Here is a 25,348-nt window from a genome sequence, read left to right as displayed (position 1 = left end):
CCCACGTGCCACAACTACTGAAGCCTGAGCACTTAGAGCCGTGCTCTGCAACAAGCGAAGCCACTGAAATGAGAAGCCCACGCACTGCAACAAAGAGTAGCCTCTGCTCACCATAACCAGAGAAAGCCTGGGTGTAACAACAAAGACCCAATGCAGCCAATAAATAAATAAATAAATTTATTTTTTTAAAAAGTTCAATTGATGTTTGAAACATAGAGTACAGAGAAAAAGAAAACAATGGGGAACAAATGGTCAAAATAGCAGAAGAAAATTTCAGAGATTTTTAGTTTCTAGAATGAGTGCCCAGCCAAATGAAAGAATAAAATCAATGTCATGATACCTCAACACGAAATATTAGAACATCATAAATAATAAACACTAAAAGCCTCCAAAGAGATTAAACAGGTCACTTAAAAGAATTAAGAACCTGAATGGGTTTTGGACTTCTCAACAACATTAGATACTATTAGATTTTAGAAATCCTGGGAGCAATGCCTTCAGAAAGTTAAAGTAAGTTTTTCAACCTAAAATGACATCTTCAGTCAAATTATCAATCAAATTATGAGGGTGAAATGAAAACATTTTTATTCATGCAAGGATTCACAAAATATATTGTTTATTTCTTCTGCATCCTTCCCTTGGTTGCTTTTGAAAGATGTGCTTCAGAATAATGAGAAAACAAACCAAGAAAGAGAAAGGCAAGAGATCCAATAGTCTGGGTTTACAAAAGTATCCAAGGCATGCAAATACAAGAGAATCAAAAGGAATTCAAAGGGGAGGAGTTAAGGGAATCAATGGGATGATCCTAAGGGAATCCACTGGATGATAATAAAGAGAAATTCTAAAACAACAACTATGTTACAATTACACCTGAGGAAGAAGAACAGAGGGTTAGAGGAGGGATGTCTCAGCTAAAAAACAAACCACAGTTACCTGATGTGTCTGAAAAGTTAGATTAGTGACAGATAAACAAAAACTAAGCAACTCATCAGAGAAATGCAAGTCAAAGCCACAATGAGGTATCATCTCACACCGATGAGAATGGCCATCATCACAAAATCTGGAAACAACAAAAGTTGGAGAGGGTGTGGAGAAAAGGGAACTCTCCTGCACTGTTGGTGGGAATGTAAGTTGGTACAGCCACTATGGAAAACAATTTGGAGGTTCCTTAAAAAACTACAAATAGAACTACCATATGATCCAGTAATCCCACTACTGGGCATATACGCAAAGAAAACCATAATCCCAAAAGAAACATGTACCATAATGTTTATTGCAGCACTATTTACAATAGCCAGGACATGGAAGCAACCTAAATGCCCATCAACAAATGAATGGATAAAGAAGATGTGGCATATATACACAATGGAATATGACTCAGCTATAAAAAGGGATGAGATGGAGCTATATGTAATGAGATGGATAGACCTAGAGTCTGTCATACAGAGTGAAGTAAGTCAGAAAGAGAAAGACAAATATTGTATGCTAACTCACATATACGGAATCTAAAAATGGTACTGATGAACTCAGTGACAAGAACAAGGACGCAGATGCAGAGAATGGACTGGAGAACTCAAGGTTTGGGAGGGGGCGGGGGGTGAAGGGGAAGCTGAGACAAAGCGAGAGAGTAGCACAGACATATATATACTACCAACTGTAAAATAGATAGCCAGTGGGAAGTTGTTGTATAACAAAGGGAGTTCAACTCGAGGATGGAAGATGCCTTAGAGGACTGGGACAGGGAGGGTGGGGGGGACTCGAGGGAGGGTGGGGGGGAGTCAAGGGAGGGAGGGAATATGGGGATATGTGTATAAAAACAGATGATTGAATTTGGTGTACCTACCAAAAAATAATAAATAAATAAATAAAATTAAAAAAAAAAAACTAAGCAACTCTCAATTAAGACAAGGTTTAACTTCAAGGAAAAGAGAAGTTGTACAAGGAGTGAAATATGACTGAGCAACGAAAAACACCTACATCGTCATTAAGCAAACTGAATAACAATTTAATTAAAATTGATACAGTATATGTATGGAGGATGAGGAATGAGGGTGTAAAGTAAGCTAAATCCTCAAATTCCACAGTGAAAAGTCAATCATCACTAAAACTAGAATTAACTTTTGAAAAAAAAAATTCTCAGAAAAGAAAGGATAGAAATGGTAAAAACAAAACAAAACACAAGATATACAGGAAATAAATGTAAAATATGAGTTCCAGAAGGAGAATATGGTGATGATGCAGAACCAACATTAAGACTAATGCCCAGAGTTGAAAAAAACTCTCAGTTATCAGATGGTTCCTTTCTGTGCTGAGCAGAATTTATGAGGAAAGAGTTTTAGCTAGATATAGCTTGGTAGAATTTCTGAGGTTCAAAGAAAAAGAAAACTCCATGTAAGTAAAAACCAGATGAATCAGGTTGTATCCTATTCACATTTGTGTTTGGTGTTGCCCCAATACTTCTCTGAAGTTTTGAATTAGTTACCAGTGTTGACACTTCAGGTAATTTAATCCAGAAGTCTGGATTTCTGGCTTTCCTTGAAAGACCAGATTATCTGGAAGCACTAGGCCTGTATTCTCATATGACAGCTGTCTCCTAGACTTAACAAGTGCTTACTCCTTTGAGACAGGGTAGACTCTCTCATTAGTCACTGTCCCCACTATCTCCTAGCCCCACATGGATCCTCAGGCCAGAGTTTCAGTTGCCATGTACATCTGCAACATTGCTTTTCTTAATTTTACTTTCATTCCTTGAAGGGTTTTTGCTGGCTACAGAATTCTGGGTTGACAAGTTCTTTAGCAAATAAAATGCTGTTCCACTTTTTGCTGACCTCCATGGTTTATGAAGAGAAAAGAAATCCAGTCATTCAAATCATTGTTTCCCTACAAGTAACACATTATTTTTGTATGGTTCTTTCATTTTCCATGGTCCTTCTGGGACTTCAACGACATACGTATGGAAACTCTGTTGTTGTCCCACACGTCCCTGAGTCATTCTTTTTTTTTTTCCAGCCATGCCACACGGCTTGTGGAATCTTAGTTCCTTGACCAGGGATTGAACGTGGGCCCTCAGCAGTGAAAGCACGGAGTCCAGTGGTTAACTGGACCACCAGGGAATACCCCTTGAGTTGTTCTACTTAAAGTTTTCAATCTTTTTTTCTGTTATTCATATTGGCCAATTTCTTTTGATCTACCTTCAAGTTCATTAATTTTCCTCTATTATCTCCACTCTCCTATTGAGTCTATTTAGTGAGTTTTAAAATTTTCGGCCTCTTTATTTTTCAGTTCTAAAATTTCCATTTGTTTCTTTTTATATCTTCTTTAAATTGAATTTTGTTTTTCTTTTTTGCTGAGTTATATGGGTTCTGTGTATGTATTTTGGATATTGAATCCTTATTAGATATATGATTTGCAAATATTTTCTCTCATTCAGTAGGCTGACTTTTCATTTTGCTTATGGTTTCATTTTCTATGCAAAGTTTTGGTTTGATGTCATCCCATTTGTTTACTTTTGCTTTCGTTGCTTTTGCTTTGGCGTCACACCCAAAAAAACGTAACACTGATGTCAAGGAGCTTACTCTCTGTGTTTTCTTCTAGGAGTTTTATGGTTTCAGATCTTTTAATCCATATTGAGTTGATTTTTGTGTAAGGTATGACAGCAGTCCAGTTTTTCCAACAGCACTTATTGAAAAGACTGTTCTTTTCCCATTGTATATACTCTTGGCTTTTTCATTTTAATCCACCATATGTACGTGGATTTATTTCTTGGCTATTTGTGTCTGTTTTTATGCCAATCCCATACTATTTTTACTACAGCTTTGTAATCTAGCTTGAAATCAGGAGGCATGATGCCTCTAGCTTTGTTCTTCTTTCTCAAGATTGCTTTGAGAATTCAGGGTCTTTTGTGGGTTTCATACAAATTTTAGGATTGTTTGTTCTATTTCTCGGAAAGATGCCTTGGAATTTGATAGGGATTGCACTGAATCTGTAGATTGCTTTGGGTAGCACGAACACTTTAACAATATTAATTCTTCCAATCCATGAGAATGGAATAGCTTTCTATTTATTTGTGACCTCTTCAATTTCTTTCACCAGTGTCTTATAATTTTCACTGTTCAGGTCTTTTCACCTTTTTGGTTAAATTTATTTCTAGGTATTTTATTCTTTTTTTTTTTTGATGCATTTGTAAATGGGATTGTTTTCTTAATTTCTTTTTCTAAGTGTTCATTACTAATGTATAGAAATGCAACTAATTTTTATATATGGATTTTGTATCCTGAAACTTTATTGAATTCACTTATTAATTCTAACAGTTTTTCTAAAAACAGAATTACCATATGATCCAGTAATTCCACTCCTGGGCATATATCCAGACAAAACTATAATCCAAAAAGATACATGCACCCCTGTGTTCACAGCAGCACTATTCACAATAGCGAAGACATGGAAATAACCTAAAAGTCCATCAACAGATGAATGAATAAAGATGTGGTATGTATATACAATGGAATACTACTCGGTCATAAAAGGAATGAAATAATGCCATTTGCAGCAACATGGATGCAACTAGAGATTATCATACTAACTAAAGTAAGTCAGAAAGAGAAAGACAAATACCATGTGATATCACTTACGTGTGGAATCTAAAATATGACACAAATGAACCTAAACAGTAATAGACTCATGGACATAGAGAACAGACTTGTGGTTGCCAAGAAGGAGAGGATTGGGGAAGGGACGGAATGGGAGTCTGGGGTTAGCAGATGTAAGCAATTATATATGGAATGGATAAACAAGGTCCTACTGTATAACAAAGAACTATATTCAGTATCCTATGATAAAATTCTAACAGGTTTTCTTTTGGTGGAGTCTTTAGGGTTTTTCTACATATATGTTATCTGCAAATAGTGACAGTTTTACTTCTTCTTTTCTGATTTGGGTGAGTTTTATTTCTTTTTCTTCCCCAGTTGCTTTGGCTTAGACTTCTAGTACTATGCTGAATAAAAGTGGTGAGAGTAGGGATCCTTGTCTTGTTCTTGATCTTAGAGGAAAAGCTTTCAATTTTTTACCATTGAGTATGATGTTAGCTGTGGGCTTATCACATATGGCCTTTAATATGTTGAGGTACATTCCCCCTTTGTTGAGAGGTTTTTTTTTTTTTATCATGAATAGATGTTTAAAAAAAGATTCAACAATTTAAATGAAACTTTACTTAATGTAATTTTAAAATTTATAATGAAAGACCAAAGAGACAAGTATAACCAAATACTTCTGAAGAAAAAGGTGGAGGGACCTATCCTATCAGAGATCAGGACTTTTTATAAAAGCAGGAATAATCAGTGGGGCAAAGATAATTTGTTTTCTATATGGGTAAAAAATTATAACTGATTTCACACAATTTGTGAAAATCAATTCCAGTTATATTAATAGGGCTTTAATAAGAAAGCCAAAACATAAAGACTTCTTGGAAGAAAATATAGGAGAAAATTGAGCTAGGAAAATGTTTTTTAAGACTCCAAAGGTGTGAAGAATACAGGAAAAAAGCAGAATTTTTAAATAAACTATATATAATTTAACTATTAAATATATAATGTAACCATACTAACACAAAGAATTACTGTTCATCAAAAGAAAGTTCATAAAGAAAACGAATAAGCTACAACAGGAAAAGATGTCTATAAAACGTTACTGACCAAAATTAGTATCTAGGAAATACACAAGGAATTCCTACAAATTTTAGGAAGCAGACAAACAGCTTAATACAAAAATGATCAAAATGGCATTACACAGAAGAGATACTACTGGCCAAACATGTGGAAAGATAATCATCTTCAACAGTAACCAGGAAAAACTCAATTGAAAACAATGAAATAAGATTTTATACTCACCAATCAGATTGTTAAAAGATGAAAAAAATCTTATAATATCAATTACAGGGAAAGATGGTGATATAAATACTTGGAAAATAGTTTAGCATTACCTGGTAAAGCTGAATAAGAATGTATGCTAATTTAAAACCACTGGGCCACACAGCCTGTCTGGTAGGTTTACTGTCCACTAAATTCTCAGACAAAGCCCCAAAAACCTTTACCCTCTTTTTTGGCTATGTGTCTATATAAGCTAAATGGAATGGAGATCTGAAGTGGCTATCTGGAGATAGGAGGATCCAACAGGTTAACTGATCTTTTAAAGCAACTTTAAAAAAGTTTAATAAAAATCACTCTTTAAATGTGGGGGAAAAAAAAAAAAGAGCGTATGCCAAGACCCAACAATTATATTCCCAGGTGTATTTCCTAGCAAATCTCTTATATATGCAAATCTAGAGATTTACATGTTATTATCTTTTAATTTTATGTTAATTATGTTATATATATCTTATTGTGCATGTACTATATTTTATAAATAACTATACTATTTTTATTAATAAAAACCTTAGTGGATAAGTTGAAGAGCCAAAACTGAAGAATATATTAGTGAATCAATACAAATTGAGGCAAGGAATTCTGTGTAAAGGCACTATAAATGGAGAAAGAGATGAAGAGTATAAGACATTAGAGATGATCCAGATGTTCTAATAGGAGCTTAAGAGAGAAAACAGGAAATGGTAGCAAGGTAGTGTTTAAAGAGATGACTGCCAAGGATCTCCTATCACCAGAAAAAGATATAAGTCCCTGGATTTAAAAATACAACCAGGGGGCTTCCTAGGTGGCGCAGTGGTTAAGAATCTGCCTGCCAATGCAGGGGACACATGTTCAATCCCTGCTCCAGGAAGATCCCACATGCCTTGGAGCAACAAAGCCCGTGCCCCACAACTACTGAGCCTGCACTTTAGAGCCCGTGAGCCACAACTATTGAGCCTGTATGCCACAATTACTGAAGCCCACACACCTAGAGCCTGTGCTCCGCAACAAGAGAAGCCACGGCAATGAGGAGCCTGTGCACCACAACGAAGAGTAGCCCCTGCTCGCTGCAACTAGAGAAAGCCTGTGTGCAGCAACAAAGACCCAACACAGCCAATAAATTAATAAATAATAAATAAATTAAAAAAAAATACAACCAGAAGCAAAATGTGGAGGAATAAAAGTAACCATACCTGAATATATTACAGTAAAAATTTAGAAGAAAAGTTTATAAAGGAACAACAATCATACCTTTAGAAGAAAACACAGGAGAATATCTTTATGGTCTTACGATAAGCAAAGATTTCTTAAATAGGACAAAAAGTACAGATAGTGTGCTTCTGCTTATATAAGATTCAAAAATAGGCCAAGGAAGAATTTCTTACATAAGACCTAAAATGAGGGTGAGTCAAAAATTATCCACACTGTGGTTATATTAAAACTTCTCTTGGCCGCACTGTCTTATCAGCACTTTCTGTTCAAGGCTAGTCTCCACAGGTGTGAACATGTTACATCAGTTCAGTTGTAACTGCAGTGCGAGCAAAAATGGATGTCCCATTTGTGATCTGTATGAAAGAAGAGCAGCATGCAGTGATTCGTTTTTTGTGGTTTGAGGGTGTACCTGGTGCCGTTATTTATCAAAGACTGTGCACAGTATAGAGAAAGTGTTTGGTCATGAAGAAGTGTATATGAATGGAGAGAGAAGTTCAGGGACGGTCGCACAAGTGTTAGCCAACAAGAAGGAGCTGGATTCACTTCTGATGAAGAAGTGAAGACAGCAGCGCATTTGTGGCTCGAAGCTCAACCTAAAACATTTTTTAATGAGGGAATAAGAAAGCTTGCTGGCAGATGGACAAAGTGTATTGAAAAGCAAGATTATGTCAAAAAATGATGTATTTGTCTTTTCTAAAAGTTAATTAAAATAAATTCTACAGCCAGAGTGCAGATAATTTTTGACTCACCCTCATAAGTGTGGAGCGCAAAAGGGAAGATTGATAGATTTGACCAAAATTAAGAACTTCTGTTCAGAAAAAGAAACCATAAAGAGAGCTGAAAGACAATTCAGAGTGGAAGAAGATATTTGCAATTTTTAGAACATGGAATATGATCATAAGCGAAATATATAAAGAATTCTTACACATCGTTAAGAAAAATACAGGCAATCCAACAGAAAAACAGGTAAAAAAGACTTGAATAGGCAATTCACTAAAGAATTTCAAAAGACCAATAATGATATGAAAATGTGCTCAAGCTCATCAGCAAAAAGGGAAGTGCAAACTAAAACCACACTGAAGTATCACTATATGCTCAGCAATTGGTAAAAATCTAAGTTTGACGATACCATACATTAGGAAGCATGTGCAACAATGGGAGCTCCTATATTGTGCTGGTGGAATTGTAAACTAGTACAGGCATTAAAGAAAAGTTGAAAATTGGACAGCTAAAGATATGATGTCTTACAATCCATTCATTTCACTCTTATTCAGATAACACAGAAAATGTTCATAGAGAAAATGTTCATAGTAGTGATTTATAACTGTCAAAAACTGGAAACAACCTAACTGCCTAAGTAGAAAAGTAGAACTGAAAAATAAACTGTGGTATATTCATATAATTGCATGATCAGCTCTGACTGTAAGAAATAATATGTGTATATTTTTAAAAGATTTTTTTGATGTGGGCCATTTTTTAAGTCTTTATTGAATTTTTTGCAATACTGCTTCTGTTTTATGTTTTGGTTTTTGGCCGCGAGGCATGTGGGATCTTAGCTTCCCGACCAGGGATCGAACCCACATCCCCTGCGCTGGAAGGCTAAGTCTTAACCACTGGACCGCCAGGGAAGTCCCATGTATGAATCTTAAAAGCAAAACGATCAATAAAAAAAAGCAACATAAAAGAATATATAGTATGAATCTATGTATATAAAATTCAAACTCAATTAAAACTAAACTATATTGTTGTGGGTGGCTCTCTTAGGTGGCAAAAGTACAAGGGGACACAAAGATACAATGGATACAGAGAGATCTGTGCTGATAGTGTTGTAGTTCTTGACCTGAGTTATGGTTCCATGAGAGTTCATTTTATAACTGTTTGAATATCTACCTATAGTTTGTTACTTTTCTGTACTTGAGATAATTTCCAATAAAAAGAATTAAAATATCTTAAACTGTCTGCTGGGCATATCTATCTCTGCAGGCACAAGTGAATGGATGGATCAAAGAAATAGGAAAAGAGGCCCTGAAATACAAACTAACATAAATCAGAACTTGTAACTGACCAGGCAGATAAAACAATGATGATATAAGCAGCTATTGAGTAAATGGTGCTAAAATAAGGTATTGGGGGTGGGGGGATGGGGATTGATTTGGATTCTCAATTTACAGATGATTGTAAAAGAACTCTAAAATGGATTTAAATGCTATTAAAAACAGAAAAAAATTTAAAAAGAACAAGATATCTATGAAATTTGCAGAGGTCAGTTCATTTTCTAAAATCAGAAATTGTAATAATCACAAAAGAGCTGACTACGAACACATTTAAGCATACACTTAAAGATGCCAATCCAAATTAAAATTTAAAAAGTAAAAGGCACCCCATGGAAATGGATATGTTTTTATTTCATAAAGTCCATAAAAATTGAAAAAAATTAGGACAGTAATAGATAAAAGGTATAAAATGTAGTGAACAAGTTACAGACAGCAGCACCATTAAGGTGAAAATGTCCACTCTCACTAGTACTCAGTAGAATGACACTAAAACAATCCAGTGTACCAAGAAATCAGTGTAAAAGTTATTAGGGATGATAAAGCATTAAAGTTATGTAAGGGTGAAAATGTCCATATTATTTAGAATTACATACTGAGGTTATGCAAGGGTGAAATGACATAAAGTCTTAGATTTGAAAATACTTTAATAACAACTGGGATAGATGAAGCTCTGGCCTCCTGGCTGCTCCTCACACACAGCCAATGCATACCTGCCTCAGGCCCTTGAATATCTGGCCTCCTCACATTGCAGTGTTCTTCCAGTAATCACATATAATGATTTACAGCTGTACTTCTTCAGGTCTCTGTCCCAATGTCATCTTGTTGGAAAAAGTTTCTTGTACCATGTCACATAAAATAGCACCCCCCCAACCCCTTTCTCCACTTTGTTTTTCATTTTAGCACACACCATTATATATTATATATTCATTTATTTGTGCAGCTCTTCCTTTACTGGAGGGTAAACTCTGAGACTAGAGATTCTGTATATTCTATTCACTGCTGTAACCTCAGTGTTGAGAGTAATGCTGGGCATGCAACAGGTATTCAATAAACATATACTGACCTATCGACAGATGAATGGATAAAGAAGATGTGGTACATATATACAACAGGATATTACTCAGCTGTTAAATGGAATGAAATAATGCCATTTGCAGCAACACTGATGGACCTGAAGATTATCATACTAAGTGAAGTAAGTCAGAAAGAGAAACACAAATACCATGATATCACTTATATGTGGAATTAAAAAAAAGATACAAATGAATTTATTTACAAAATAGAAACTGACTTACAGACTTAGAGAATGAACTATGGTTATCAGGTGGGGCAGGTTGGGAGAGGGATAGGTTGGGAGTTTGGGATTGACATGTACACACTACTATATTTAAAATAGATAACCAACAAGGACCTTCTGTATAGCACAGGGAACTCTGCTCAATATTATGTAAAAACCTAAATGGGAAAAGAATTTGAAAAAGAAGAGATACATCTATATGTATAACTGAATCACTTTGCTGTAAGCCTGAAACTAACACAACATTGCTAATCAACTCTGCTTCAATATAAAATAAAAATTAAAAAAATATATAGGGCTTCCCTGGTGGCGCAGTGGTTAAGAATCTGCCTGCCAATGCAGGGTACACAGGTTTGATCCCTGGTCCGGGAAGATCCCACATGCTGCAGAGCAACTAAGCCCGTGCACCACAACTACTGAGCCTGCACTCTAGAGCCTGCAAGTCACAACTACTGAGCCCACGTGCCACAATTACTGAAGCCCGTGTGCCTAGTGCCTGTGCTCCGCAACAAGAGAAGCCAGTGCACTGCAACGAAGAGTAACCCTCTGCTCTCCACAACTAGAGAAAGCCCATGTACAGCAACAAAGACCAAACACAGCCAATAAATGAATAAATAAATTTATTTAAAAAAATATAAATAAATGGTAACCATTTAAAAAAATGTGTGTGTGTGTGTATACATATATATACACACACACAGTGTATGTGTGTATATATATACACATACACTGAATGAAGGAATGTGCTGTCCTGGTTTTTCCTCCCTCTTTTCCCCCCTTATCTTTGCTAGCACTTAGGTCTCAATGGAGGCACAGATCCTTATTGCCAGCAGTCTATCTGAAGTCAATGACATGCATGCTGAAATCTCCCTCTATGACATCTGTATGGAGCAACTCCTCTTCTACCTCTTTAGCCCTCACTTTCTGCTGAGCTCCCTGTTTTAACCTCTCTTATGGTGCTTCTACATTTTAGGAGAGTTACATATAGCATCCCTATTAAGCTATAAACTCTGAAATTGCTTACTCATTTTTTTTTGTTTGTTTTGGTTTCTGGTTTTTTTGGCTGCGCTGCATGGCTTGTGGGATCTAAGTTTCTTGACCAGGGACTGAACCTGTGCCCCCTGCAGTGGAAGCACAGAGTCCTAAACACTGGACTGCCAGGGAATTCCCACTTCTTCATTTTTTACTCTCTTCAGCACCTAGCAGAGTACCTCATACACATGAGAAAATCAGTAAATGCTCATTAAAAGTATGAACGAATCAATGAGTATGTGAGTTACTGTATCTTAAAAACCCCAAAGGAAATAAGTCTTTGGTAATGCAGAAAAAAAAAATATTTCAGGAGACAGTCATGCTTTTTAAAGACTAACTACAAAAGAGGATGAAAAGCTGATAAGGAATTAGATCCAAATTATGGATAGAAAGGAATATTATTAGAGAAGGCAGGGCACCAGCTGGTTAGAACTGGGACAGAAGTATAAGAGCAGAAGAGCAGGCAGAGCGTGTTAAGTAAGGGGAAAAAGTAAGGTTATTCGAAAGGTCATGCTGAAAAGGCTTATTACTCTTGCACAACAGGCCTACCTAAAGTTTTTAAGGGGAGCTTCCCAAATTGCATCTCAAAGGTGCAGTCTCTCCATTGACCGACTGAGTCATTACCTGCCATGCCTCACTTACCTGGCCACTGGTCTCTTGTTAGTTCTCTGTCAACCAACCAGGGCTCCTTCCCTTGCTCCAAGAAGGAGATCACATCTGGTTTAGAAATAGAATGTCCTGCTTACAAAAGAAGTAACGAGATAAGTTTATGACGAGAATGTCCCAGGATTCAAATCCAGTCCTTTCATTATTAAGAAAGAGTCAAAGAAAGATACATCAGATTTATGAAACATAACAGAGGACTTGAAACTTCCCTCATAACTCAGTGCAGCTTCCTCTTTCTAACTCTACAATATTAAAAACATTCCTCTGGGAACAGGATGTAGAAATCCAAATGGTTACGTGAAAGGTAGGTGAGTATAACACCAGAGGAAGTAGACCTTCTCAGGGCAGAATCTGAATTATTATGGACGTCCTTACCCATTGAGACCAGGTTGCTGTAATTCTCCAACATCACATCTCTGTATAAATCTCTTTGATCATCATTCAGGTATTCCCACTCCTCCTGAGAGAAGTCTATGGACACATCACTGAATATCACTGACTCCTGGAACAACAACCATGTTAAATTTTTAAAAATTAGACTTGATTAATAAAAATAAGTGTTTTTGTGAAGGAAAGATAGGAAAAAAAAAGATAGAAGTGAAAAATAGCAAGCATACAGAGTGGGGCTGAATGTCTGGGATACATCTGGAGGACTATAAACAAATAAGCAGGACTGAATCACTGTGCTTCCAAGTCATTCTGTTTCCTCTATGCAAAACTGCCTGTGTATAGTGCGACACTCGGAAGGTACAAAATCCAGCCAAGACGAGTTTCTCAATTAAATGAAATAATATATACAAACACCTAGCAAATGCTTGTCATATAATATGTTATGTATACATGTGAGTCTCTTTTCCAAAATAGCTAAGAGTAAAATTTCAGAATAAGAAATTAAAGAGAAGACATTAAAAGCATCCAGAGGATAGTGGGTCGGAGAAAAGTCATCAAGAATCGGAGAGGCAATGGGGTTCTTAAGAAAAACCACTAAAAACAAGAAATGGTAAGAACAATTCTTCAATATGCTGATGAAGAAAAGAAATTCTGACCTAGAATTCTACAACCAAATTGTCATTCTGTTGTGACAACTGAAAAAAGAAATTCCTGGACATGAAAGGATGCAAGCACAATTTCTTAGGAAACCACAAGAGGCTGTGCTCCACCAAAATCAGAGAGTAAACCAGAAAAGAGGCAGACATGGGATTCAATAAATATGTGAATTAACACAGGAGAACAGTGAAGGAAAATCCCAGGGGGAAGAAAAGGGATGTCTCTGAGAAACAGGCCTAGAGAGCAACTAGACAAAATGGGAGCAGGATGAAAAGGGGAAGAGGGACGGAAGTCTCCATGTTCAAAAGGAATTAATGTGTTTGGCCAAGTGGAAAACATATTGATTGGCATGTGGCAGTGGTTCTGGAGATTTTGTATATAAATACATGGACAACTAAGCAAATGATGGGGAAAAGCAATTAACCTCAGGAAAAAATGAAAGGTTGTAACAGAATAAAGCCATGAGCTGGCTCAGTACTGAGTGATATCTGCAGTCTTAAGAATGTGTACACTATTGATTTAACCAAAAATTGTGATATAATAACAGAATCAGAGGAAATGAAGGGTGCAATACGGGAGTATAATGTCCTTTCCACTCTACCATAAGTCAAGAGGTAATGAGTAAAACTGATTGTCAACAGTCAAGAGTTGAGGGCAGCTACCTTTTCGGAGTGGAACTGGTAGTGGGGCCAGATTGAACTAGCACTACTTCCCTTGTGAACATGTATAAAATGACTTTAAAAAATATTTTATCTTAGAAAGCTAAATTTGCACTAATCCATTCTAATGTCACACCACTATATGAGTTATTTCTTCTTAAAACAAATTCTCTTCATAAGCATATTTTTTTCACTGCATAATATTCTATAATATGGACGTAAGTGACAACTTCTCCTTTGCTTTCAGACACTGAGGCTGAAAACAAAGGAGATCTCTAAAAATCTTCCCAACATTGGCCTGATCTTACCTAAAACCAGGCATTGCTCAACTGTAAATTTCCTTTGTTCCTGAGCTACAGGAAATTGACAGAGCATGATTCAGTTTCACACAATGGCATTGCTGATGTCTGTTTATCATGGATGATCTGGTGAGGTGTCAGAGCTTTATACCAACATACCCCTCAACCTGAAAGGCTCATACACCAGGAGATCTTTCTGTGTATTAAGAATGAAATCAAACAAAACCATTCCACATATTTTCTTACTGGAAAACCTAGGTCTGTGGAGATGATTAGGGTTTTTCCCTACGAGGTGCCCCTAATTACCCATTTCCATCCCATAAAAATCACTGTCCAAAGCAAATTAGATTCATTAACAAACGGAAAACACATTTCTGTTCTACCAAGATTTCTGATACAAGTCTGACAGAAGATGCTGAAGGACTTACTAAATGAATTTGTACACATTGTTTAAAAGAAGAAGGGGGAACTATGGAGGACACTGGGTTGTTTAGGAGGAAACAGGGGTCAGGTTCCTGAAGGGGGACCATGTTAACCACTGTAAAAAACTTTCTTCCAAACCTGATCTCAGTCAGACTGTTTTTACATTATGTAATTCACAATTTATGGGAACAAATAAAGATACTTGATGAAATTCATAAGCAATTTTCTAATGGATTTTAATCTGATTAAGACCCCTTCAGAGCAACTTGTTATCTAACCCCTCAGCCCTCTAATAGTTACCTGTAATTTAAGAGTGTAAAGATCTTTAACCATTCCTTCCTTTTTTCCAACAATGATTATCTAACCACTTATTTTTTCTATAAATATTTCCACCGAGAGAAATTTTTGAATTGGCTTATTAGAGACCTTTTCTTTAGAGCAAGAATAAGAGAACTTTGGCATTGCTTATAACTAAACTGTCCGAAAGTTGTTTTTTTTAAATACCAAAAAGCTCATGATGAGGAAAGCAAACATTTACATGTACTAGGGATAAAAATGACTGAGCAGAAAGAAACAGCATCTCACCTGAGCCATGCCTTTGATATTTGCAGAAAAGGACCAGTCCTCCTCTGGGCTCCTCTTTTGGAAAAAGGCAGAGCTGGAGGAGACAAAAAGAAGCTATATAAGATCCCACTTGCCTCATAGCTCCCAGAATGATCATTTCCCCTCTGTTCACTCCACACAAACAACTGAGGGGTATTAGTGAGAGGAGCGGGCAACTCTCTCCTATCCCCTACTCCAGAAACCTCAGGCTTTGACTAGAGCAGGACAGATTTGGACAACTTGATATGGCTTAGGGAACATAGCTTGTATATATACACATATACACACAAAGATATACTTTTTAAAAATAAAAATTGTAGCATATTATACATAGTTATTTACATTGCTATTTTTACTTAATATATATTGGACCAGATCCCAACTAGCACACTCAGAGTTACATAATTCTCTTAGCTACAATGGATTCTATTAAATGGATACACTTTATTCAACCAATCTGCTGCCAATGATCATTTGGGTTGTTTCCAGTCCTTCACTATAACAAACAATGCTGTAAGAAATATCCTTGTACATATATCACTTTACCTGTATATGAATTCTGAATGATTAATTCCTAAATGTTAATCATATGCATTGTGATTTGGATATACACTGGTCAAACCAATTTTGAATGACCTTGGATTGTACAATCAGGTCCCAAGTCCTGACCAAGAAACACTTGGTTGATAAGCCAGATCCTTTAATCTCGCCTAGTTGAGGAGACTTTTGGGGTTAGTGAGCACTGACTTAACAAAACTGAAATCCAGAAAAGCAAAGTAATTTTACAGCATTTACAGTAATTTTGGGATGATATTAAAATTAGTATAACAACAGGAAAGAATGTAAAACTATGGAAATAACATAGAAATAGACTAAACCCACATCACTGATACTTTAAAATAGCTTTTGACTATAAGTAGTAATAAAATTTATAATAATTGTGTATATTCTGTGTGCTTATTTACTAATAAAAGTCTAAACTGTTTAAGCAGAATAACTGAATTTGTCATCGATGTTTAAATGTTTAAGAAAATTTGTGTTTTTTTGTTTATTGGATATAGGAATGAAATATAATGAGCATTATAAAAGTATAAAGGGCAGTGAGCATTCCTTTATATATACCAAGCTCCTTGATCATCAAACAATTTATCAATAACTTCATGTAAAACTGATCACTCAGGAAGTAACAGCATGATATCATGTTATCAATTACTTAATGGCTACTTCTACCCCTAGTTACTCACTACATTCCCCAACAGGTAAACATATTCCAGGAAATGAAAACCAGAGTAATCCACAAATGCCTTTTCCTTAAAACCTGAAAGCATTCCTTTAATATAACTATTATTACCATTTATTAAGTTCTTAGTATTTTTATCAACCACATAGCCTATTATGTGCCAGGTATTGTGCTAGATACTAAAGAATCAACAGTAATCCAGAATGACTTGAAAAGAGTTCCTTCTCCTATACTCAAGTCCCCCTTTCTGGTCTTTCTTCCTGGCCTTTCCCTGATTTTAAACGGGACTTCCTCAAGTGCTGTACCTTCCAAGCAGAATGGGCAGGGGAAGATCTCACTTCAATAGCTCCATACTACGTTTGTCACAGCCCAACCCTCTTCGTCTTTGCCCCTAGATGGTATCCTCGCAGGCTTAATTCTTGCATCTGGAGGATCTCCTCCTCCCTTTTCAAGCCAATAATCTCTGTGGCCAAGACCATAGTATACTTGCAACATGATCACACCTGGGGCATGGAGCACTGCCAAAAGATACCACTACAGAGAAGAGAGTCTTACAATCTAATAAGTAATTTTAAATTTTTGAGAATTTTGCTCCCTTCTAAATAATAAACCTCTTTTAATTAAAAAAAATGTAATGTATTAAATATTTCCAGCGTTATCCTGAAAATTTCCTGTATGCTAGGAATTGTAGTTGTCTGTTAGTAACAGACACCTGAAAAGCAGTTTAATTTTTCTTATATAATGAGAAAGGTAGAAATAAGTAGTGGCTGGCCTTGGCCCCCATGGTTGTCTTAGACACAATATCTATCATACAATTAAAGATTACTAGACATGCAAGGAGATAATAACAGAAAATAGAAGTAGAACCACAGACAATTCAGATATCGGAGTTAGCAGACAAATAATTTAAAATAGCTATCATTAAAATATTAACAACAACCAAGGAAAAGATAGGCAAATGGATGATAAGACGAAGAAACTAAGCAGAACTGAAATCCATAAGATTTCAGCAAATTAAGAAATAAAGAAGTCATTGCATGGTTTTGACATCAGACAAGCAGAAGACAGGATTACTGAACTCAAAGACAAGCCAACAAAAAATATCCACATTAAGTGTAGAAGAAAAAAAAATAACAGAAGTCAGTATAACAGACACATGAGACACAGTTAAAACATCTACCACACATGTAAGTGGAGTCTCAGAAGAAGAAAAAGAGATTAGAGAGGAGTTAATATTTGAATAGATTAACTGATTAAAAGTCTCAACAAGAGTTTCAAGAAGCTCAGCAAACCTTAAGAATAATATATAAGAAGGTAAACAAAACAAACACAAAACAAAAGCAAAACCACAACCAAGTGTATTAGAGTCAAACTGCTGAAAACCAAAGAGAAAGAAAAAAATTCTTGACAGTACCCAGAGGAATGAAAGATCAATTACCAACAGCACTGATGAAAAAGAGTGAGATAACATGAACAAAATCAGGAATGAAAAGGGAACATCATTACAGATACCACTGAGATTAAATAGATAAGAGAATTCTAATAACTTTATGTTCTTAAGTTTGAAAGCTTAGATGAAATGGACAAATTCCTTGGAGAAAAATACCAAAACTGACAAAACAAACAGAAACAATAGAATAGCTTAAGAGTTAAACTGATTCCATTATTTAAAATATACCTATCAAGAAAATTTCAAGCCCAGATAGCTTCACCAGTGAATTCTTCCAAAGTTAAGGAATAACTTTAGTCTTACAATGTAGTGAAAAAATAACACAGGGAATTCTTCCCAATTCATTTTATGAGGTTAATATAAGTAAGCCTGACACCAAAACTTAATGAAGACATTAGAAGAAAAGAAAATTATAGGCCAATATTTCTCAGAACACACATGCAGAAATTCTACATCAAGTATTAGCAAATCTAACCCACTGGGGGGGAAATGTAATACATTATGTCCAAGTAGCAGGAAAAATGTAATACATTATGTCCAAGTAGGGTTTATTTCAGGAATAAAAGGTTGGTTCAATTTTTGAAAATCAACATAATTTATCACGTTAATAATAAACAAAAGAAAAACTATTTGATCCTTTCATAGACACAGAAAACACATTTATCTAAATTCAGCCCTCATTAATGTAAAAAAGTCTTAGCAAATGAGAAAGAGAACTCCCTCAACTTGATAAACAGCATCTACAACAGCTGTTTTTGTAGATGCTAAATCCTAGGACAAATACAAAAAGCAATTGTACCTTCAGCAGCAATTGGAAAATTTAAAAATTTTAAATACTATTTACAATTTCAACAGTACATGCCAAATACCCAGGTATAAATCTACAAAAGATGTGCGCTGAAAACTATAACTCATTGAGGAAAGAAAGACCTTAACAAATGTAGATATAAATCATATTTAATAGTTGGAAGATTCAATATTGATGTCAATTCTCACCAAATTAACAAACTGATACACAAACAAAATCCCAGCAATGATTTTTCTTTTTTGGTAAGGAATTAACAAGTTGATTCTAACATCTATAGAAAATTCATTTCTTGAAAAAGAAAAAAAAAATCAGAAGATTAATACTACAGATTTCAAGACTGTGGTATTGACAAAAAGACAAAAAAATACAGTTCAGAAGGAGAGCCACATCTATAACACCATCTGATTTATGATAAAAGCTCCTTGCAATTCAGATGGGCGAGGATGATGTTTTCAATAAAATAGTTGTGGAACAACTGAGTACTTGAATGAAAAAAAAATTAACCTCACCATACACAAAAATTAATCCAATATGGACCACAGACTTAAATGTGAATGAGAAATCTATAAAGCTTCTAAAAGAAAACATAGGAGTGTATCTTCAAGACCTTGGGAATAATTGAAGATATTTTTTCAAGATATAAACAAACCACTAATCCTAAAAGACAAAGGGCTAAAAAAAACTGCTAGAAAAATGGGGAAAGATATAAATAGGCAATCACAAAAAAGATTTTAAGGGACTTCCCTGGTGGCGCAGTGGTTAAGAATCTGCCTGTCAATGCAGGGGACACGGGTTCTATCCCTGGTCCCGGAAGATCTCACATGTCTCGGAGCAACTAATCCTGTGCGCTGCAACTACTCCTGTGTGCTGCAACTACTGAGCCTGCACTCTAGAGCCCATGAGCTGCAACTATTGAGCCCTCGAGCCACAACTACTGAAGCCCATGCACCTAGAGCCCATGCTCCACAACAAGAGAAGCCACCACAATGAGCCTGTGCACCGCAACAAACAGTAGCCCCACTCACCCCAACTAGAGAAAGCCTGCGGGCAGCAACGAAGACCCAACACAGCCAATAAATAAATAAATAAGTAAATAGATTTTAAAATGTTCAAGCACATTCATAATTAAAGAAATTAGAAAACAACACCAAGATACTATGTTTCATGTATTAGATTGGTAAAAACTAAAAATCATGAGTGACAACACATTCTGTTCCTAGGCTGTGCGGGGAAAGAGGCACTCTTATACACTGCAAATTGGTACAACAGCTCTAGAGGAGAATTTAGCAATACCTAACAAAACTGCATACACACCTACCTTTTGACACAGCAATCCTATGTCTAGGAATCTACTCTGAAGATACACCTCCAGCAATACAAAAATACAAATATACAAAATTATTCATTGCAGCACTATTTCTAGAAGTAAAATATTGACCTAAATGCCCATAATAGGAGAGTGGCTGAATAAGATTAAATACTTATACTAGAATATTATGTGGCTGTGAAAAAGAATTATTACTATCTTTTGGAATTTCAGTAGAATAACGTCCATGATTTGTCATTAAGTGAAAGAAACAATGTTCAAAAGAGTACCTAGAATATGTTATCTTTAATGCAAAAAAAGAGGTCATTCAAAAGAATACCTGTATCTTCTCATTTGTGCAAAGGAAATACCAGAAGGATAAAACAAAAACTAATGAGATTGATTATGTACAGGGAGTGGGCAGGAACCATGTTAATGTTTTCATACTCAAAATATTATGACATGTTAGGATTAACCAGGATGTGAAGGAACCCAGAGTGTAACACACAAAGCTAAATGCAAGAAAAATGAGTAACAAAACTATATTGAAGACGGTAGTGAAGAACTAAATTAACTTTGGAAATGATTTTTGACTATATAAGGTTAAGTTAAAGAAAAAAAAGTTGCACGCAAATATTTTACTGTACTTAGTACATTTGTTTTTACATAAGTATGGGTTAGCAATTCTGCAACTTCTTTATATGCATTCTAGGATATGTGTCAAAAAATGATTGATACTAAGAAGCAGGTTTTTCACTGTTGGAGAAAAGAGTTACAAATAAGAAAATGGCCAAACCTGAAGGGAGACAATTCTCCATGGGTCTTTTGCACATTTTGTGAGATCAGAGACACTAAGTGCTATTATTCTGGATTATTTCTCCAAGATTTTTATATAATGAAGAGTCTTGGAGGACAGAGATAGTCTCTCTCTAGAGCAAAAGCCCGGCATGATTATTACCCATTATAAAAGATACAGGTTCCCTAAATTCAAGGGAGCACATAAATACTTGCATATTTTGCATCTTTGGCTACTGCTAAGGCAATAAGCAACAAATTATCTTTCATCTCAGATTCTGAAGTCTCATGTCTTCTACCAGCATCTCTGAAGCTGTGGCAAGCTAACTTTTAACTTACAAGTAGGGTAAAATCTCAGATATTTCACAGGTGTTGATAGAATCCCGTGGTATTGAATTGCAATTGAAACTATGAATGTGAACTGGTGGTTTTTAAATATACACAAATAAATAAAAAGATAGGCAAGTAGGTAGACAGAGATGTGTGTATATACATTTGCTATTTTCTAGCACTGTCTGTTGCCAGAAACTAGAGGAATTACACCCAGGTAGAAATAAGCACACCAAGTGCCCAGAGGAATTACACCCAGGTAGAAATAACCACTCCAATAAAAGAAACCAGGGCTCCTTGGAGAAATTGCTAATTCCAGGGCTACAGGAGGAAAAATACAAGCCTGGAAAATATTGGTACCAGAAAGACAGTGCTCAAAAAATAATGGGATGTTGAAAAGACACAGAAGTCAACCTGAAAGAGTTCCTAGTGGCCAAATCTGGGACAATCTGAGCAACAAAATATTTAACAATAATAGATTAGAACTCACAGAATAATGTAAACATCTATGAGTTCATAAATAAATAATTGAATGAACATATCAGGAATAAGGGACAACTCTTCTTTACACTAGAATTTAAATGAATAAATGTAGAAGGAATGATAGCAAGGGAAAAATCACCAATAGGCAAACATCACAGTAATAATTGTTACAGATAGGAACAATCAATGGATGTTAAAATTAACTGGTGAAAGTATAATGAGAAACAGTATTTTTGCATAGTCCCAAAGCATCTCCCCACAAGACATTTATTAATTAAAAAGTGGAAAATAGTCATTTTACAAAGGAGAAACCAGGCAGAGACCACCTTAACCAAGTGATCAAAGTTCATATTACCAGTAATGAGATATACTGATATCATATAACTCCTGATATGACACATTGAGAAGAACACATCATTTCTGTGATCCTTTTGGCAAAAATGCAGCCTAAATTTAGCCACGAGGAAACAGCAGACAAATTCAAACTGAAAGTCATTCTACAAAATAACTGGCCAGTGCTCTTCAAAAGTGTCAAGGCCATAAATTAAAAAGGACTAAAAACTATGTTAGATGGGAGGAGGCTAATGAAACAAGACAACTACATCAATCTGGTAACTTAGATTGGATTCTGGAACAGAACAGGGCACTGATAAGACAATTAGCAAAATTTAAATAAGGTCTGTAAATTAGCAAAAGTCTTGTATCAGGGTAAATTTCCTGGTTTTCATAATTGTACTGTGGACATCTCAGTGAAGATATATCGGAATTATTTGCAGTATGTTTACAATATGAAAATAAAAAGGTTTTTAAAAATGAAAAAAATTAAAAGGACAAGAGGACACTTTTAAAAATTGGATATTCAAATAGCCAATAATGATATGAAAAGGCACTGAACATCACTACACACCAGGGAAATGCAAATTAAAACTGTGACGAAATTCCACTACACATCCACCAGAATAGTTAAAGTAAAAAACTGATGATTTCAAATAATGCAGATGATGTGGAGCAACTGAAACTCTCACACATTACTGGATGGAGTGTAAATTGGTACAATATGAGTTACTGGTAGTATTTATTAAACATTTGCCTGCCCAATGATCTAGAAATTCCACTTCTTACATATTTACTCAAGAGAAGAGCATTTATGTGTTTACCAAAACCACAGCAGAATGTTCAGAACAGCGACACAATTTGTAATAGCCCCAAATTGGAAATTGTCAAATGTCCCTGAACAGTGTAATCAATTAATAACCTGCAATATACCCCCAAATGTAATGAGAACGAAGTACAATTACACTCAACAACATATACGAATCTCATAGACATAATGTAGAACAAAAGAAGCCAGGCATAAAAGAACATATGCTATATAACGCCATTTACATATGAAATTCGAGAATGGGTAAAAATTAATTAATGGTTATAGAATTGTGTACAGCAGAAACTAACACAACATTGTAAAGCAATTATACTCCAATAAAAATAAAAATAAATAAAAAATAAAGAATTCTGAATATTGATTCTGGGAGAGGAATAACTGGGAAGGGGCATGAAGGAAACTTCTAGGGTGCTGGCAAAGTTCTTTATGTTGATCTAGGGGACTGTTTCATCGCTGTATACTTAACATTTGTTCACTTTACTGTATATATGGTATATGTCATAAAAAATGTTTTTAAAAAACTATCAGAACCGTGTTTTGATAGGGACATAGAACAATGAGATGTTTCAAACACTGCTGTGTAAGTATAAATCTGGCACCCACTTTGGTAAGTATTTTGGCACTATTTGGTAAAGTGGAAGATATATGACCTAGCAACTCCATTGGTAGGTTAACTCATGCATGTGTACCCTATGTACAAGAATGCTCATGGCAGCATAGTCCATAAAGTCAAAATCTAGAAATAACTCAAATGTCCATCATTACTAGAAGGTATGAATAAGAATTGTATATTTTAAAGAATGGAATACAATTTAACAAGTGAACCACTATTATATCTAATATGCATAATTCTCAAAAACATAGTTGTAAGATAAGCAAAGTAAGAGATAAAAGACAGCATGGCAGCATTCACGTAAAGTTTAAAAACGGGGGGAACTACAGTATAATGCTTAAAGAGGTATACATAAGTGAAAAAACTTCATACATTTATTTATCCAGTCACACACATAATCACACACAAACTTAAACCACCAGAGAGATAACCCACAACCCAAACAACAGGGCCGCATACCCAGGGCCTCAAATAGTCATATACGCACAATCACACATTTACCAAAAGGACAATCAACCACAGGCAATACACACCTGCACGTGGTCGCACAGTCAAAATCACACTAAACAGATAAAACCACACAGTATCCACAGGTATCCCCACGCGTACTCTGCAGCCCACTGTCGCACAATCACACCTCTCTACAGGGACAAACGCTATCACATCCACCGAGTCACAAGCTCCTCACACCCCCACATACAATGTCGCACGTGATTACACACACATCACTGGGTCGCATCCCGTCACACCAGCAGACTCGCAGATTGTGGTGCACACGGTTATCACTGGAACCACACACACACTACAGAAACAGCCAGACACAATCAGGCGGTCATTCATCACATACCACTACACAGGCACAGTCACACAATTTCAAACTCACCTCCTCAGTGATACAAAGCCGAGGCTCTGGTCCCGCCCTCTCCTTTGGTTACCCACCTCAGGTCTTCCAAGCTTCCACAGCAGCAGAACCTTCCACAGCACTTCAACAGTCGCCGGTACACGGTCCCGCCAGCGCGTGACTTTGAGGCTGAATTCACGCGAGAAGAGTCCGAAGAGTCCTCTGGGAAGTGTAGTCAGAGACGTCCCTGTGGCGAGCAAGATGGCCGCCGGTCGCCCGAATTCCTCTCACAGCTCAACTGCGGCCCCGCCGAAGGGACTGCATTCCTTCAACAAATCGCGCACCGGAGGCCTCACGGAGCCTGGCTCAGCTTCGGGCCGTGATTCCCAAAGAAGCCCACTTAGAAGCGTTTGAAAATGGACTTTCCGGACCCGCGCTACTATCCCCTGGAGTTGAACAGGCTCTGGAAGAAAAGAGCTAGCCCGCAAAGGGAGATAATTTGCACAGCCGAGCCTTCTGGGAAATGTAGTTAGGGATCAGGAAAAGCGGTGGATGGGCCGTTTGAAATTCATCTTGAGTCTTCACAGCCTGCGCTCGGTCACACCCCGGAGGCTTCTGGGAGTGTCACTGCGCCCAAGGAGTGCGCAGACTTCCCGAATCGCCGTTTTGGTCTTTGTTCGGGCGTGAGTTTGAATTGGGGGTTCCTCAGTGCAGAGGGCTTGTGGGACCTGAGCTTGTGAGACCCAAATCTAGTCAGGGAGGCCAAAGGAGAGGAGACCAAGAACCTGCAACGAGATTGGGGAGGTGGAAGGGGGAGGAATCGCTAAAAGTGAAACGGGGAGGGGCAAACCCAAAGGGAGGAGTTTCCGATGCTACGAAGGGGGCTGATGCTATTCTCTGTTACTCACTGATTTCTTTGTGGTAGTTGGCGAGTGAGAAGAATGAGGGGGCGGTGAGACAAGCTGTGCAGGAGGCAAGTAACGAAAGCGTGTGTGTGTGTGTGTGTGTGTGTGTGTGAAAGAGAGAGAGACTTAGGGTGCTGGGGCTAGAGAGAGGGAGAAAGAATTTTGTGTTTGTCGTATAGTTGATAATTTAAATGAGCATCACCGTATGTATGACTGGGATTGTATC

At 36.5% G+C, this 25,348-nt stretch overlaps 1 protein-coding gene across 4 annotated transcripts in view; it reads right to left on the bottom strand.

Moving 5' to 3' along the window:
* Positions 1 to 24,689, bottom strand: part of ZNF566 (zinc finger protein 566) — a 30,337-nt gene extending 5,648 nt beyond the window's left edge. The window contains exons 1-4 of one of the 4 annotated variants that reach the window (XM_057712510.1): positions 24,260 to 24,689; positions 15,172 to 15,244; positions 12,534 to 12,660; positions 12,135 to 12,233 (exon numbers count right to left, since the gene is read on the bottom strand). In XM_057712510.1, the coding sequence (XP_057568493.1) occupies positions 12,135 to 12,233; positions 12,534 to 12,660; positions 15,172 to 15,180 (235 nt within the window). In that variant the 5' untranslated portion in view covers positions 15,181 to 15,244; positions 24,260 to 24,689. The remainder of the gene's footprint in view (positions 1 to 12,134; positions 12,234 to 12,533; positions 12,661 to 15,171; positions 15,245 to 24,259) is intronic. The other 3 variants (XM_057712509.1, XM_057712511.1, XM_057712512.1) reach the window with 3 other exon arrangements.
* Positions 24,690 to 25,348: the final 659 nt, after the last annotated feature.

Source organism: Hippopotamus amphibius, chromosome 16 (assembly GCF_030028045.1).
Source record: "Hippopotamus amphibius kiboko isolate mHipAmp2 chromosome 16, mHipAmp2.hap2, whole genome shotgun sequence".
Taxonomy (NCBI): domain Eukaryota; kingdom Metazoa; phylum Chordata; class Mammalia; order Artiodactyla; family Hippopotamidae; genus Hippopotamus; species Hippopotamus amphibius.
The sequence above is the reverse complement of the archived record's forward strand: the minus strand, read 5'-3'. Positions and strand labels throughout refer to the sequence as shown.